The 13,625-nt window shown below is 45.0% G+C and overlaps 1 protein-coding gene across 5 annotated transcripts in view; it reads left to right on the forward strand.

Annotated features, from left to right (window-relative positions):
- The window catches only part of GALNT12 (polypeptide N-acetylgalactosaminyltransferase 12), a 52,283-nt gene extending 40,872 nt beyond the window's left edge, over positions 1–11,411 (forward strand). For 3 of the 5 annotated variants that reach the window (XM_073806330.1, XM_004310816.4, XM_019949040.3), the window contains 4 exons: positions 1,245–1,376; positions 3,297–3,410; positions 8,606–8,752; positions 10,966–11,411. In XM_073806330.1, coding sequence (XP_073662431.1) covers positions 1,245–1,376; positions 3,297–3,410; positions 8,606–8,752; positions 10,966–11,106 — 534 coding nt within the window. In that variant the 3' untranslated portion in view covers positions 11,107–11,411. Of the gene's footprint in view, positions 1–1,244; positions 1,377–3,296; positions 3,411–8,205; positions 8,753–10,965 lie in introns of those variants that run through there. The other 2 variants (XM_019949041.3, XM_019949039.3) reach the window with 2 other exon arrangements.
- Positions 11,412–13,625: the final 2,214 nt, after the last annotated feature.

The raw sequence follows: 13,625 nt of genomic DNA on the forward strand, positions 1-13,625 counted from the left end.
GTCACCCAGTCTGAAACCCACAGATCCCGCTTCCTGATGGTTCCCAAAGAATAATATGTTAGTAAGAGGGGCACTGCATGCACCTTTTGTCTGAATGACCAGTGGCCATGTGTTGAAATGGACATTTGGTTGAAGATGAGGTCATAGTGACTCTCATCAAAGAATGAACTTCTGGGAAATAAGGAGAAATTGGAAATTTTATTCAAATGTTTTTCCTGTCATTACCATTTTGTTAAATGTTTAACTTGTCAAATTTTAATAGTTTAACGTCAGGGACAGTCCTATCTTTGCGCTCAGCATTGCTCTTGTGGTTGCACATTTGCTGTGCTAAATAGATGCTTGCTTTATTTAATAATTCAGAAGTTCTTAATCATTGGGGGCTTCCCTGGTGGTGCAGTGGTTGAGAGTCTGCCTGCTAATGCAGGGGACACGGGTTCGAGCCCTGGTCTGGGAGGATCCCACATGCCGCGGAGCAACTAGGCCCGTGAGCCACAGCTACTGAGCCTGCGCATCTGGAGCCTGTGCTCCGCAACAAGAGAGGCCGCGATAGTGAGAGGCCTGCGCACCGCAATGAAGAGTGGCCCCCGCTTGCCACAACTAGAGAAAGCCCTCACACCGAAACGAAGACCCAACACAGCAAAAATAAATAAATTAATTAATAAACTAAAAAAAAAAGTTCTTAATCATTGGTTTTGTCCATAAAACTAAACTTCTACAAGTATTTATTATTGCAGTATTTTGCTCTTACTATCCGAAGAACATATTTAGACTTCAATAGATTGGGCATATAAGGTTTTCATTCATAATTACCTCTAGAATACTTACCTATGTTTGGAAGTGAGTGTTCAGGTATCAGTGGTGAATCAGAACATTATGGCATACGTGTGCTACTGACTTGTTGCTGGTCTGTGATCACATGCTCATGGATGACACATGGGGCCAGGGATGCTGGTGCAGCCCCAGAATTCAGCTCCCTGTCCCATCTGCAGGTGCTTTGTGTTCTTCCTTCCTGTACCTGGCCACACCTCCCTGCAGTGAGAGCACCTGGGGATGTCATTGTTTGTGCAGCAGTCTCTCCTACTAAGATGCTGCAACTATGTCTGAGGCCATTCCTTATCCTCCATGCACCGTGCAGGCTACACACACAATAGGTGCTCAATAAAAGCTTACTGAGTGAGTGAGAGAGGGGCTTTGATAGGAAGCGCCGTGGCCTGCAGGGGCTCACTGTTTTGTCATTTTCTCAGGAACCCTTTGGGGATGTGACAGAGAGGAGGCAGCTCCGTGCAAGGCTCCAGTGTAAGGACTTCAAGTGGTTCTTGAGTACCGTGTATCCAGAACTGCACGTGCCTGAGGACAGGCCTGGCTTCTTCGGGATGGTGAGCGAGGTGGGCCCATGCTGGGCAGGGTGCTCCTGGCCTCCAGGTCTGATTGACGAACTCTGTGAAAGAAAGACCCCTTCATGGCGACAGCTGGCCTCTCCCACACCCCTCCCCCCTTTTCATCCACTGTCCTTCCTTCTCCCCTTGAGTCTCTGGGCCTCAGGTCCAGAATGTCAGCACAGGAAGCATCTCAGAATTGGTGAGTACAGCCTCCTATTTTACAGATGGAAACTGAGGCTTGGAAACTTGGTGTTCCCAAGTCCTATTTTTTTATACTAACTCCTATCACATGACTTCAAGTCTCAGTAACTGGACCAGTTACTAATTCCCAACTCAGGGATCCACAAAAGCAGTAGTAGGGAAGGAGAGTCACTTGTGTTATTTCAAAAAACCTAAAAGAAATGTTGTTGGGATGAGGTCAACTAAAATGTCCAGCACCTTTGGCTTTTGCTTGAAACTCCACCAACTTAGGGAGGCCTCTTCTGCTGTGTTGTGTTCATCAGAAGAGCTGTGTTCCATGCTGGAAGTCTTGATAAATACAAAGCAGGGCATTGGTGTGTTCATTTCAGTTAGCATTACGAAAATGTTCAAACATACAGAAATGCAGAGAGAGTGGTGTAACGGGCCCTGTCCCTGAGATTCTACAATTACCAAGATTTTGCCTCTCTTGCTTTCCCTCTTCTCTGCTCCACCCTCCCACTGACAGTGTAATACTGAATGAGGTTTAAGATTTCTTGCAGCTCTATTTATTTATAAAATATATTTCACTAAGGAAGTGTAATCAAACATACTATGCTCTCAAGTCATTCAAAATCATTCTCTCTGTCTATCACCAAGTTGATATAGTTAGCTTAATCAATCTGTTTTAATCTTTCGGGGGTTCTCCTTTTTTTTCTTCTTTTTTAGTTTTTCTTGTAGTTTCTTTGGTAGACCACATCTTTTGAACATAGGGAGCTGATTTGAGGTTGAGGTTCTTTGGTGGTCAGGAGTGGGGACAACTTGGCTTAATGACGTTTGAGTTCTTCTAGATATAAGATGCTCTGATTATTCACATCTCCTGTTCCCAGATTCCTTCGCAAGCAAAGGGACATCAAGAACATGCTGTTCTGTGTTTTATGAGCTAGTGGATTGTGGGTTCTTCTTTCTATATGGCTGAGTCTTATCCTCAGGACCAGGCTAGTCAAAGGTGGACAAGGGCCAGGGCAAGAGTGGGCTTCAGAAGGAGGTTCTTTAAACTCTCCAGAAAGGGATTTGCAAGATGTTTGAGTCTTTCTCTGGAGGCTCCTGGAAGGGAGGAGGAGCATGGAACCTCCCATGGTTTTTTGCTCTTAGAATGATTAAAGGGATTTAGATCCAAAAGTACCTTAGAGATGACATTAGATTAGGCAATGTTGAGTGATGGAGAGAGTACTGGACTTGGAGTCTGAGGTCCTGGATTCAAGACTCAGGTATCTCCGCTTACCTGTTGTGTGACTTTGTGTGTGACTCATTGGCTCTGTATTATGCTGTTCCTGTAATCTACAATGATGGACTTCTGATCTGTGGAATGCCGGGTCTCTCAATTGGGGTGTCCTTCGCAGATGTGCGATAGCAGGAGCTCCTTGGTACGTACGCAAGGTGACAATCCAGCTGTGTTTGGCCTAGTGCAGCAGTAAGGCTGCGCTAATGAGACATGAAGTGGTATGAGCTCTCAGGCCATAAAGAGTTCATCTCTCTGCTCCTCAGGTTTATCATCTTAAAATGGAGCTTATGATTCCTGCCTGGGGTATAGGATGGGAAAACACTTTTAAAACTAGAAATGGCAGAGGCTCTTAGCAATGAGTCCAGTTCTTGAGGCAGCCACTCCTCTTACTCCATTTACCCGCCCACACAGCCTTAGGTGGAATCTGGACTAAAATGCCTTTATGTTTTGTTTAGCTCCAGAACAAAGGACTAAAAGATTACTGCTTTGACTATAACCCTCCCAATGAACACGAGATCACAGGACATCAGGTCATTCTGTACCACTGTCACGGGATGGGTCAGAACCAGGTAGGTGCTGCTTCTTTAATAGATTGACATTCTCAAGCTCTGGGACAATGGACAATGGGATGCTCAGTGCTCAAGGGATCATTGGTGTGGGCCTTTAAAGAGGGAGATGAGGGGAAATCTGTGTGTTTTTAAAGCATTAAATATGTGACTTTTTATTATAAAGGTAATATATACTCATCACAGAACATTTGGGAAATATAAAAAGTAGAAGCAAGTAGTAAATGACAGGACCCAGAGCGACCACCATTATAATTAAGATATATTTACTTCCCGTGTCTTTTTTTTTTAATTAATTAATTTATTTTTGGCTGCGCTGGGTCTTTGTTGCTGTGTGCGGGCTTTCTCTAGTTACGGTGAGTGGGAGCTACTCTTCGTTGTGGTGCGTGGGCTTCTCATTGCGGTGGCTTCTCTTGTGCAGAGCATGGGCTCCAGGTGCACGGGCTCAGTAGTTGTGGCACGCGGGCTCAGTAGTTGTGGCTCACGGGCTTAGTTGCTCCACGGCATGTGGGATCTTCCTGGACCAGGGCTCAAACCCATGTCCCCTGCATTGGCAGGTGGATACTTAACCTCTGTAACACCAGGGAAGTCCCCCCATGTCTTTTAATGCATGAGCTTGGTATTATGTATTTTAAATAGTTGTTATAATGTCTACATGTTTTATAGTCTCTTATTTCCATTACTTAATCATACTTTACTTGTATTGTTAGACACCCTTTGAGAATATCATTCCTAACGGCCCCTTGATATTCCTTTGTGTGGCTATATTAATTACTGTTGAGGTAACTGATTCCCTTTCTCTCTGTTTTTGTGACTATAAATAACCCTGCCACTGACATCTTTGGTCAGAAAAAAAAAAAAGAGGGAAAAAACACCAACAGATCTGCATTTCAGATGACTTACTCAATTAATACTTTTTTCTTTACATCTTTATTGGAGTATAATTTCTTTACAATGGTGTGTTAGTTTCTGCTTTACAACAAAGTGAATCAGCTATACATATACATATATCCCCATATCCTCTCCCTCTTGTGTCTCCCTCCCAGCCTCCCTATCCCGCCCCTCTAGGTGGTCACAAAGCACCGAGCTGATCTCCCTGTGTTATGTGGCTGCTTCCCACTAGCTATCTGTTTTACAGTTGGTAGTGTATATATATCCATGCCACTCTCTCACTTCGTCCCAGCTTACCCTTCCCCCTCCCCATGTCCTCAAGTCCATTCTCTACGTCTGTGTCTTTATTCCTGTCCTGCCCCTAGGTTCTTCAGAACCATATTTTTTTTTCATATATATGTGTTAGCATACAGTATTTGTTTCTTGTATTTTCTCCATTCTGTTTCCACAATTTTGGATCATCTTTACTATCATTACCCTGAATTATTTTTCAGGTAGAAAAACTTTCTTCTTGAAAGTTTTTTCAGGAAAGTAGACTGCCTGTTGCCTCTTCATTTGTTACGTCTGGTGGGTGCTTACCTTGCTCCTTCATCTGCTGTGTGTTTCTCTGTCTTCTCATTTTGCTTATCTTACTGTGTTTGGGGTCTCCTTTTCACAGGCTGCAGGTCCGTAGTTCCCGTTGTTTTTGGTGTCTGCCCCCAGTGGCTAAGGTTGGTTCAGTGGGTTGCATAGGCTTCCTGGTGGAGGGGACTGGTGCCTGTGTTCTGGAGGATGAGGCTGGATCTTGTCTTTCTGGTGGGCAGGACCACATCCGGTGGTATGTTTTGGGGTGTCTGTGACCTTATTATGATTTTAGGCAGCCTCTCTGCTAATGGGTGGGGTTGTGTTCCTGTCTTGCTAGTTGTTTGGCATGGGGTGTCCAACACTGTAGCTTGCTGGTCGTTGAGTGGAGCTGGGTCTTAGCATTGAGATGGAGATCTCTGGGAGAGCTTTCGCCATTTGATATTACGTGGAGCTGGGAGGTCTCTTGTGGACCAGTGTCCTGAACTCGGCTCTCCCACCTCAGAGGCACAGGCCTGACACCTGGCCAGAGCACCAAGACCCTGTCAGACACATGGCTCAGAAGAAAAGGGAGAAAAAAAGAAAGAAAGAAAAAAATAAGATAAAATAAAAAGTTATTAAAATTAAAAATAATAATTATTAAAAATAAAAAATTAAAGAGTAATTTAAAAAAAGAAAGAAAGAAGAGAGCAACCAAACCAAAAAACAAATCCACCAATGATAACAAGTGCTAAAAACTCTACAAAAAAACCCCAAGAAACAGGGCTTCCCTGGTGGCGCAGTGGTTGAGAGTCTGCCTACCGATGCAGGGTACACAGGTTCATGCCCCGGTCTGGGAAGATCCCACACGCCGCGGAGTGGCTGGGTCCGTGAGCCATGGCCACTGAGCCTGCGCGTCCGGAGCCTGTGCTCCGCAACAGGAGAGGCCACAGCAATGAGAGGCCCGCATACCACAAAAACAAAACAAAACAAAACAAAAACCAAGAAGCAAAAAACGGACAGACAGAACCTTAGGACAAATGGTAAAAGCAAAGCTATATAGACAAAATCACACAAAGAAGCATACACATATAAACTCACAAAAAGAAAAAGGAAAAATATATATATATATTAAAAAAAAAGGAAGTGAGCAACCAAATCAATAAACAAATCTACCAATGATAAACTCTAAATACTAAACTAAGATAAACATAAAACCAGAAACAAATTAGATGCAGAAAGCAAACCCCAAGTCTCCAGTTGCTCCCAAAGTCCACCCCCTTTTGGGATGATTCATTGTGTATTCAGGTATTCCAGAGATGCAGGGTACATCAAGTTGGTTGTGGAGATTTAATCCGCTGCTCCTGAGGCTGCTGGGAGGAATTTCCCTTTCTCTTCTTTGTTCGCACAGCTCCCGGGTTCAGCTTTGGATGTGGCCCTGCCTCTGTGTGTAGGTTGCCTGAGGGCATCTGTTCTTCCTCAGACAGGACGGGGTTAAAGGAGCAGCTGATTCAGGGACTCTGGCTCACTTAGGCCAGGGGGAGGGAGGGGTACGGATGCGGGGCGAGCGTGAGGCGGCAGAGGCCGGTGTGACGTTGCAGCAGCCTGAGGCCCGCTGTGCGTTCTCCCGGGGAAGTTGTTCCTGGATCACGGGACCCTGGCAGTGGCGGGCTGCACAGGCTCCCGGGAGGGGAGGTGTGGATAGTGACCTGTGTTTGCACACAGGCTTCTTGGTGGCGGCAGCAGCAGCCTTAGCGTCTCATGCCCGTCTCTGGGGTCCGCACCGATAGCCGTGGCTCGCTCCCGTCTCTGGAGCTCCTTTAAGCAGCGCTCTTAATCCCCTCTCCTCTTGCACCAGGAAACAAAGAGGCAAGAAAAAGTCTCTTGCCTCTTAGGCAGCTTCAGACCTTTTCCTGCTCTCCCTCCCGGCTAGCCGTGGTGCACTAACCACCTGCAGGCTGTGTTCACGCCGCCAACCCCAGTCCTCTCCCTGCGCTCCAACCGAAGCCCGAGCCTCAGCTCCCAGCCCCGCCCGCCCCGGCGGGTGAGCAGACAAGCCTCTCGTGCTGGTGAGTGCCGGTCGGCACCGATCCTCTGTGCGGCAGTCTCTCCGCTTTGCCCTCCGCACACCTGTGGCTGCGCTCTCCTCAGCGGCTCTGAAGCTTCTCCCTCACCCCACCCCTGTCTCCACCAGTAAAGGGTCTTCCTAGTGCATGAAAACTTCTCCTCCTTCACAGCTCCCTCCCAGAAGTGCAGGTCCCGTCCCTATTCTTTTGTCTCTGTTTATTCTTTTTTTTTTTGCCCTACCCAGGTACATGGGGAGCTTCTTGCCTTTTGGGATGTCTGAGGTCTTCTGCCAGCGTTCAGTAGGTGTTCTGTAGGAGTTGTTCCACGTGTAGATGTATTTCTGATGTATTTGTGGGGAGGAAGGTGATCTCCACGTCTTACTCTTCCGCCATCTTGAAGGTCTCTCCAGAATTAATTCTTAAATGAAATTATAGGATTTGATGTGTAGTGCCACATTGCAAAGCTGTTTTTAGGGCAGTTTCATCAGTCAGGGCCCAGGTAGATCGGTCTGGGTTAAGTGCTGAACTGCAAGCTGGGCAGGGGAGCAAGACCTGGAAGTTCTGAGGACCATAACAGGACCCTGCCCGGGAAGCAGGCAAGCCTGCCAGGGCGGGCCCAGGGGAGGATGCAGGAGAGAGCAAAGCATTGGTTCTGGACCTTCAAAGCCTTGCTGTCCTAAGTAAGGTGTCAGACACTGGAGACGAGGGGTGGGCATTCAAGTTTTCCTCCAACCTGGAGTCACCCCGATTCCATTTGAATATTATGCACCATTATGGTCAACAGTAAGCTTTCATAATTCGGACCCCTACAGCCTTAAAATTTTCAGGTTCTTCAACCCCCTTTAGAATAGCACTCCTCAGAGGTGTCCCCACGTGGTACCATCAGCATCACCTGAGAGCTTAGAAATGCAGATTCTCAGATCCATCCCATCCCTCCCTAACCCACCTCTTGTCTTGACCAGCTTTCAGGGAGATTTGTTTGAGAAGCAGTGCTCCATATGCCTTACGAACAGTCACCTGTGTCAGAATCTCCTGGAAGCAAGGGGATGGATCATGGTGGATGGGTGGCTGTGTGTCTTGTTAGAAGTGTAAAAGTGCAGCTTCCTAGGCCCCATCTCAGACAGAAGGAATCCTCATTCCCTCTTTGGGAGTGGGGCCTGGAATCAGCATTTTTCCTAGGCACACTAGGGTAGGAAAACCATTGCTCTGAAGAACAAGTCCTCCTGTTAGCAGTCCTGTTGCCTGCTTGTGCACAGAAATTTTATAGTCTCCAAGGTATGGTTGCCTCCATTATATTTCAGGGGAAGGAGGAGGAAAGGAATGAAGAAAAGGAGAGGAAGTGGCTGGTCAAGGTCACAGAGAGCCCCTGACTGCTGGGACCAGTCCATCTTCTTTCCTGCCGTTCTGCAACAGCCTGGGGATAGGCACAGCGGGTGTGGGGTGACCCAGGAACCAGCCCCACCCTCACAATCTAGCAAACGAGAAGGATGAGAAAGGGCCCCTCCATTCATGCTTGCTAAGCACCCCTCCAGAGGTGCACGTGGTGCTCCGGGGACACAGGCTGGTGTTGGTGGGTGAGGGGAGAAGGCTGGATCCCAGCACCCACGCCCTGGTGACCCCAGGTTTTCATCCCTCTTTCTAAAGACTTCCCTCTTTGCACATCAGAGGGTAACTGGCACATGTTGGCCGCCCTGTTTCTAGTTTTTCGAGTACACGTCCCAGAATGAAATACGCTATAACACCCACCAGCCAGAAGGCTGCGTGGCGGTGGAGGCCGGAATGGATGTTCTCATCATGCATCTTTGCGAGGGAGCCACCCCAGAGGATCAGAAGTTCATCTTGCAGGAGGTAAGGGAGCTGTCTCACGCCTTCCTTGCTGTCACTCCTGGTCCCATGGGCTGCAGAGGGGAGTCTGGAAGTAAAGCGAGTCCCTAGCAAGTCTCAGGGATGTGCCCCCTACAGGAGACCAGGAACTTCACAGTGACCCCAAGGGATCCCGTGGCATCCAGCACTCATAGCACTTTCCTTCTTTCCTCACTGTCCACTCCCTTTCAGTCTTCCTGTCCTCCTTATACGTTGAGCTGCGACTGGCTGGAATGGGAAGAGGCGCTGTCGCCAATGTGTTCAGAGATCATGTGGGGTTCAAACGAGTGAAACAAATTGCCAAGTGTGAGGACATGAGGTTAGATCCAAGTAGAAGCCACTCCCGTTGTCTAAGTCTCATTTTTCCCAGCTCTAAAGTGGGGACAATAATCACAGCCTTGTCTACCTCTAGTGAAGAGTAGATGTATGGCCAGAAAGAGTCTTTGGAAGCTGTAAAGCTCTATAGACATTAATTGTTACTTGTATAATAACCAAGAAAATCTCTCTGATGGAGTTGGTTCTCTATCAGAAGAGCCATTGTTGATTTGGAACTGGGTGTTATTTCACGCCTGAAAGGCACTACCTCTACCATGTTTGCAGGAAGCCCGTGGTGGGACTCATACACCAGTCATCTCCAAAGACTCACTAAAAAAGCACTTGAGGGAATAAATCCAAAGAAAATAATTCAGAAGAAAGAATTAGTTCACTTTTATGTCAATGGAAAACTTTCATTCCCAGCCTGGCCCCAGGGATAGAAAGATTCATCTATACTACTTATAAATGGATTAATTCTAAGTATAATTAGAAGTTGGAATATGCTTTCCTGTAGAAAGTGTTATGATTAGCAACGAAATTTGCAGGTTTCCTGGAAAAACCAGGCACCATAGTGCTGTCTATGTGATATAAAAAATAATAGGGAAAAATATTTTTGTAAACCCTGAAAGTTTTGCCCTTCTTTCTTCCAACTGGAAGCCATTGTAAGCCCTCAAAGAAGAGTAATGCAAGATAGAAATCATAGGGCTTCCCTGGTGGCGCAGTGGTTGAGAGTCTGCCTGCCGATGCGGGGGACACGGGTTCGTGCCCCGGTCCGGGAAGATCCCACATGCCGTGGAGTGGCTGGGCCCCTGAGCCGTGGCTGCTGGGCCTGCCCATCGGAGCCTGTGCTCCACAACGGGAGAGGTCACAGCGGTGAGGGGCCTGTGTACTGTAAAAAAAAAAAAAAAAAAAAAGAAATCATGAAATTGGTTTGAAATATCGTTAAAATTTTACCTTAAAAATCTTTAATTTCAGTGACCATTTAAGCAAGTTTCTTTAGAAGGGTGGGAGGAGGGAAGTTTTAATTATTTACTTTCACATTATTCTAAAGGCAACTTATGAGCACCTTTAAGGGCTTTCCAGATTAATATTATAGAGATTCTTTTGCATCTAATTTTATTTCCAAGGGTTCTGTTTCCCTGGAACAGGTATGCCACTTGTTCTGCCCTTTTGCTTCTCAACCATGATGAAGTTCCTTGGGGCTGTACAGCTTACACCAGAGAGAGACGGAGGGAAAAAAATAAACTCCAGAACTTGGGGAGAGACTTGCCGAGTTAACTCAACAACAGTTGGGGAAAGAAGAAATGGGAGAGGCGGTAGAGAGGGTCATTGTCCTTCGGGGTTTGGGAATTGGCATTGTTTGCAGAACCAGTTTCCTCTCTGGTGACCTGTACCCTCACCCAGCTGGTCTGTGGCTGAGCTGGGACTAAAGCCAAGTTTCCAGATTCTCCACTTAAATACATAGGAGAAAGAGACTACCAGAGATGGAATTAGTTGACCTAAGAGAAGTGGAAGAGATTAATAAAGGATCTTTGGTCCTGGTTACCCTGAAGGAAAAGAACATCAGTAAGGGTGAGATATAGGGTCTGACCGATCCCAGAATGGCCAGCAGGTGGCACCATCGGCCCTGACGGTAGAGTCACGGACCCCATGAAGAGCTCCGGGGAGAGACAAGCATGACATACGTTTCTACACGCCTGGCCCTCTCTCTGCACAGACAGTCATGGGCTGCCTTCATACCTGCAGACACTCACTACTCAATAAATATTTCTGAAATAATAAAAATCACCCTGAGCACTTAACAACACATTTTAAGGAAAAGATACTTTCTGAGGAATTGCTTATAATTATCTTGAACACCCAATGTCTATTATCTTTTGTAGGATGGTTCTTTATTTCATGTACAGTCCAAGAAATGTGTTCAGGCTGAGAGGAAGGAATTGAGCGACAGTTTTGTACCACTCTTACGAGACTGTACCAACTCAGATCATCAGAAATGGTTCTTCAAGGAACACATGGTATGAAGTGTCACTGTACTACGGAGCCCATCTAGAGGAGATGGGGGGAGCCCCTGGACTCCGTATTTAACAGACTTAGCTAAGCACAGAGACAGACACACCAAACACTTGGCTGCTCTTCTTTTCATAAGGAAATCATTCTGTGATTTGTGAAAGTGATGTTGGCTTTAATAAAAATGTGAATAAGCTTTGTACTGATTTTGAAAACTTTAAAATTGTTCCCAAATACCCTGTTTTCAAAGGGTAGTCATAAAATGTTAACTCTAGGTATTCAGAGAATTAAAAGCTTTAACTATTTTTCTATCAAGATGTATATTCTACTGTCATGTCTTTTTATTCCCCTTAGCAAAAAGGTAAATATTTTATTTTGGTATTTGAAAGGATTCCCAGGTATGAAGATGTTTGCATGGAAATTAGACTCATGCAATGTACTTTGCATAAATTGATAATACCTCAAACATTGGGTTAAGATTTTTCTCATTGTAGATAGGTGGACACTGGAACATTATATTGATTCCTTCAGGTCATTGAGATAATCTAGATTTATTTAATAAAGAATGCTATGTGGTTATGTGTTGCTGTCATAGTCAAAACTTTATGTTAGTCGAAGAGGACTCACCAAAGTTGAAACTTCAGGGGAACAATTTGATGTACTGGGCTAATATAAACTTCAACTGCACAGAGTAGACTTCTGACAATGCCTAGCTGTGGGATGGCTGGCTACTTTTAGTAATTACCACAATGACTTTAAAACATGTTTATATCATTTTTAATTTTTATCACACATTAGTGTCAGGGAGAAATGTAATGCTGTATGTGAAATTCAGTTTTCAAATTTGTACATTAATAATATTTGGTCATTTCAATCCATGTTAGATTTTGTGCCACAGCAGCTGCTGCAGTTTCTCTTCATAATTCTGATTTGTGAACGATCCCAGATCTACTTCTGAGATCTTGTCAACTTGATGAAGTCAATATGAGTGATTTTTTTAAAAAAAGCAAGAACATTGACAATCTTTGTTTTTGCAGTCAGTCAGATGTGAGAGATGACACACATGTCTTCAATTGATTAAAAAGCATCAAATTTTGTCTCAGGCTCTTTTTTACACATTCCCCTTTGAGGGATGCAGTTTAACAATTAGCCAGGAACAAATCCAGTTCACCTGGCTTGGATCAATCTGATGCATCTTAACCACTCTGAACTTCAGTTTCTTCATCTGTGCAATGAGAATAATGAAACCAAGCTTGTGGGGCACTTGTGAGGATTAAATAACAAAGAACAGGTGAGGGCTTAGCTTAGTCCCTGGCATACAGTATGGGTTCATTAAATTTCTGTTTTCAAAAATGCACTTTATAAAATGTGAAGCACAGTAAACATCAGTAGGTGTTTACTCAAAAATAAATATTAAATAATTTAGTTATTTTATCTTTACAGGATTAAATAGCTCCTCAGCAGGCAGGAATACGATATGAACTCCTTTCAGCACAGCTCAGTTCTCCTGTAAATGTAATATGCTGTGAGGCCAAAGCTTCCCTCCTCCATTGTGGTAACTTACAAAGCAGGTGAGATGCCCCCTCGGCCTGTAATGGAGGTAAGAAGTCCTGCCCTGCCCCCTCCTCCCGCCCTTCCTGCAGTGTCAGTCTGAGCTCCATTGAAGGGGTGTCAGCCCCTCCCAGGGTATAGGAAGGCAGTTCAGGCAGACGGAAAATTAATGCTGATCAAATTCATAATGAGTGCTGGGAGTCTACACAAGCATTTTTGGGTGTGTTCACTGGACACTGCCGGTAATTAGCTTTGCTTGAGAAGTCATCCCTCTTACTCTCGCCAGCAGTTTCTACGGGGTAATTTTTAGGATGGAAGAACTAATAAAAATATTCAGGGTGTCCAGGAAGATATTTTCAGACTGTAAGGCAATTTACAATATTTTGAGGAATCTTCCCTTCACTAATGGATGAGGAATCTCAGCCTGGGTAGGTCTCCACCTGCCCCACTGGAAGGTATGGATTGGCCTCCAGTCCTGTTGTATGGAGTCAGGATCTTGGGGGCCAGCCCCAGCTGGGGTAGGTTGCTTCACCTGCTAGCACTCATTTCCTCATCTGCGTGATATGGATAAGAATGTCTTCTGTTAAATTCTCAGATATATTTTTTAGTTACTTTTTTAGCAGTTGCCCTAAGGGATTATATTATGCTTCCTGGATTTATTACAATCTTCTTCATTCTTAGTATTGAGTTAATTTGAGTAAAATTTAGCAAATTTGTATCAGTATAGCTCCTGTCTCCTCCCCTGTGCTATTATGGACATATATGTTATATCTATATGTTATAAACTCAGTAACAGAGTGGTTTAGGTCTTGCTTTAAATAGTAAGAGAAAAAGAAAAAATATGCACACATAATATACACACAGTCTCTTATATTTACCCATCTATGTACCATTTTCCATGCTCTTCATTACTTCCTGTGAATCTGAGTAACCCTCTGGTGTAATTTTCTTTCAGTATAAGGCTTTTCTTTGGTATTTCATC

This window comes from Tursiops truncatus, chromosome 6, assembly GCF_011762595.2.
Source record: "Tursiops truncatus isolate mTurTru1 chromosome 6, mTurTru1.mat.Y, whole genome shotgun sequence".
Lineage (NCBI taxonomy): Eukaryota > Metazoa > Chordata > Mammalia > Artiodactyla > Delphinidae > Tursiops > Tursiops truncatus.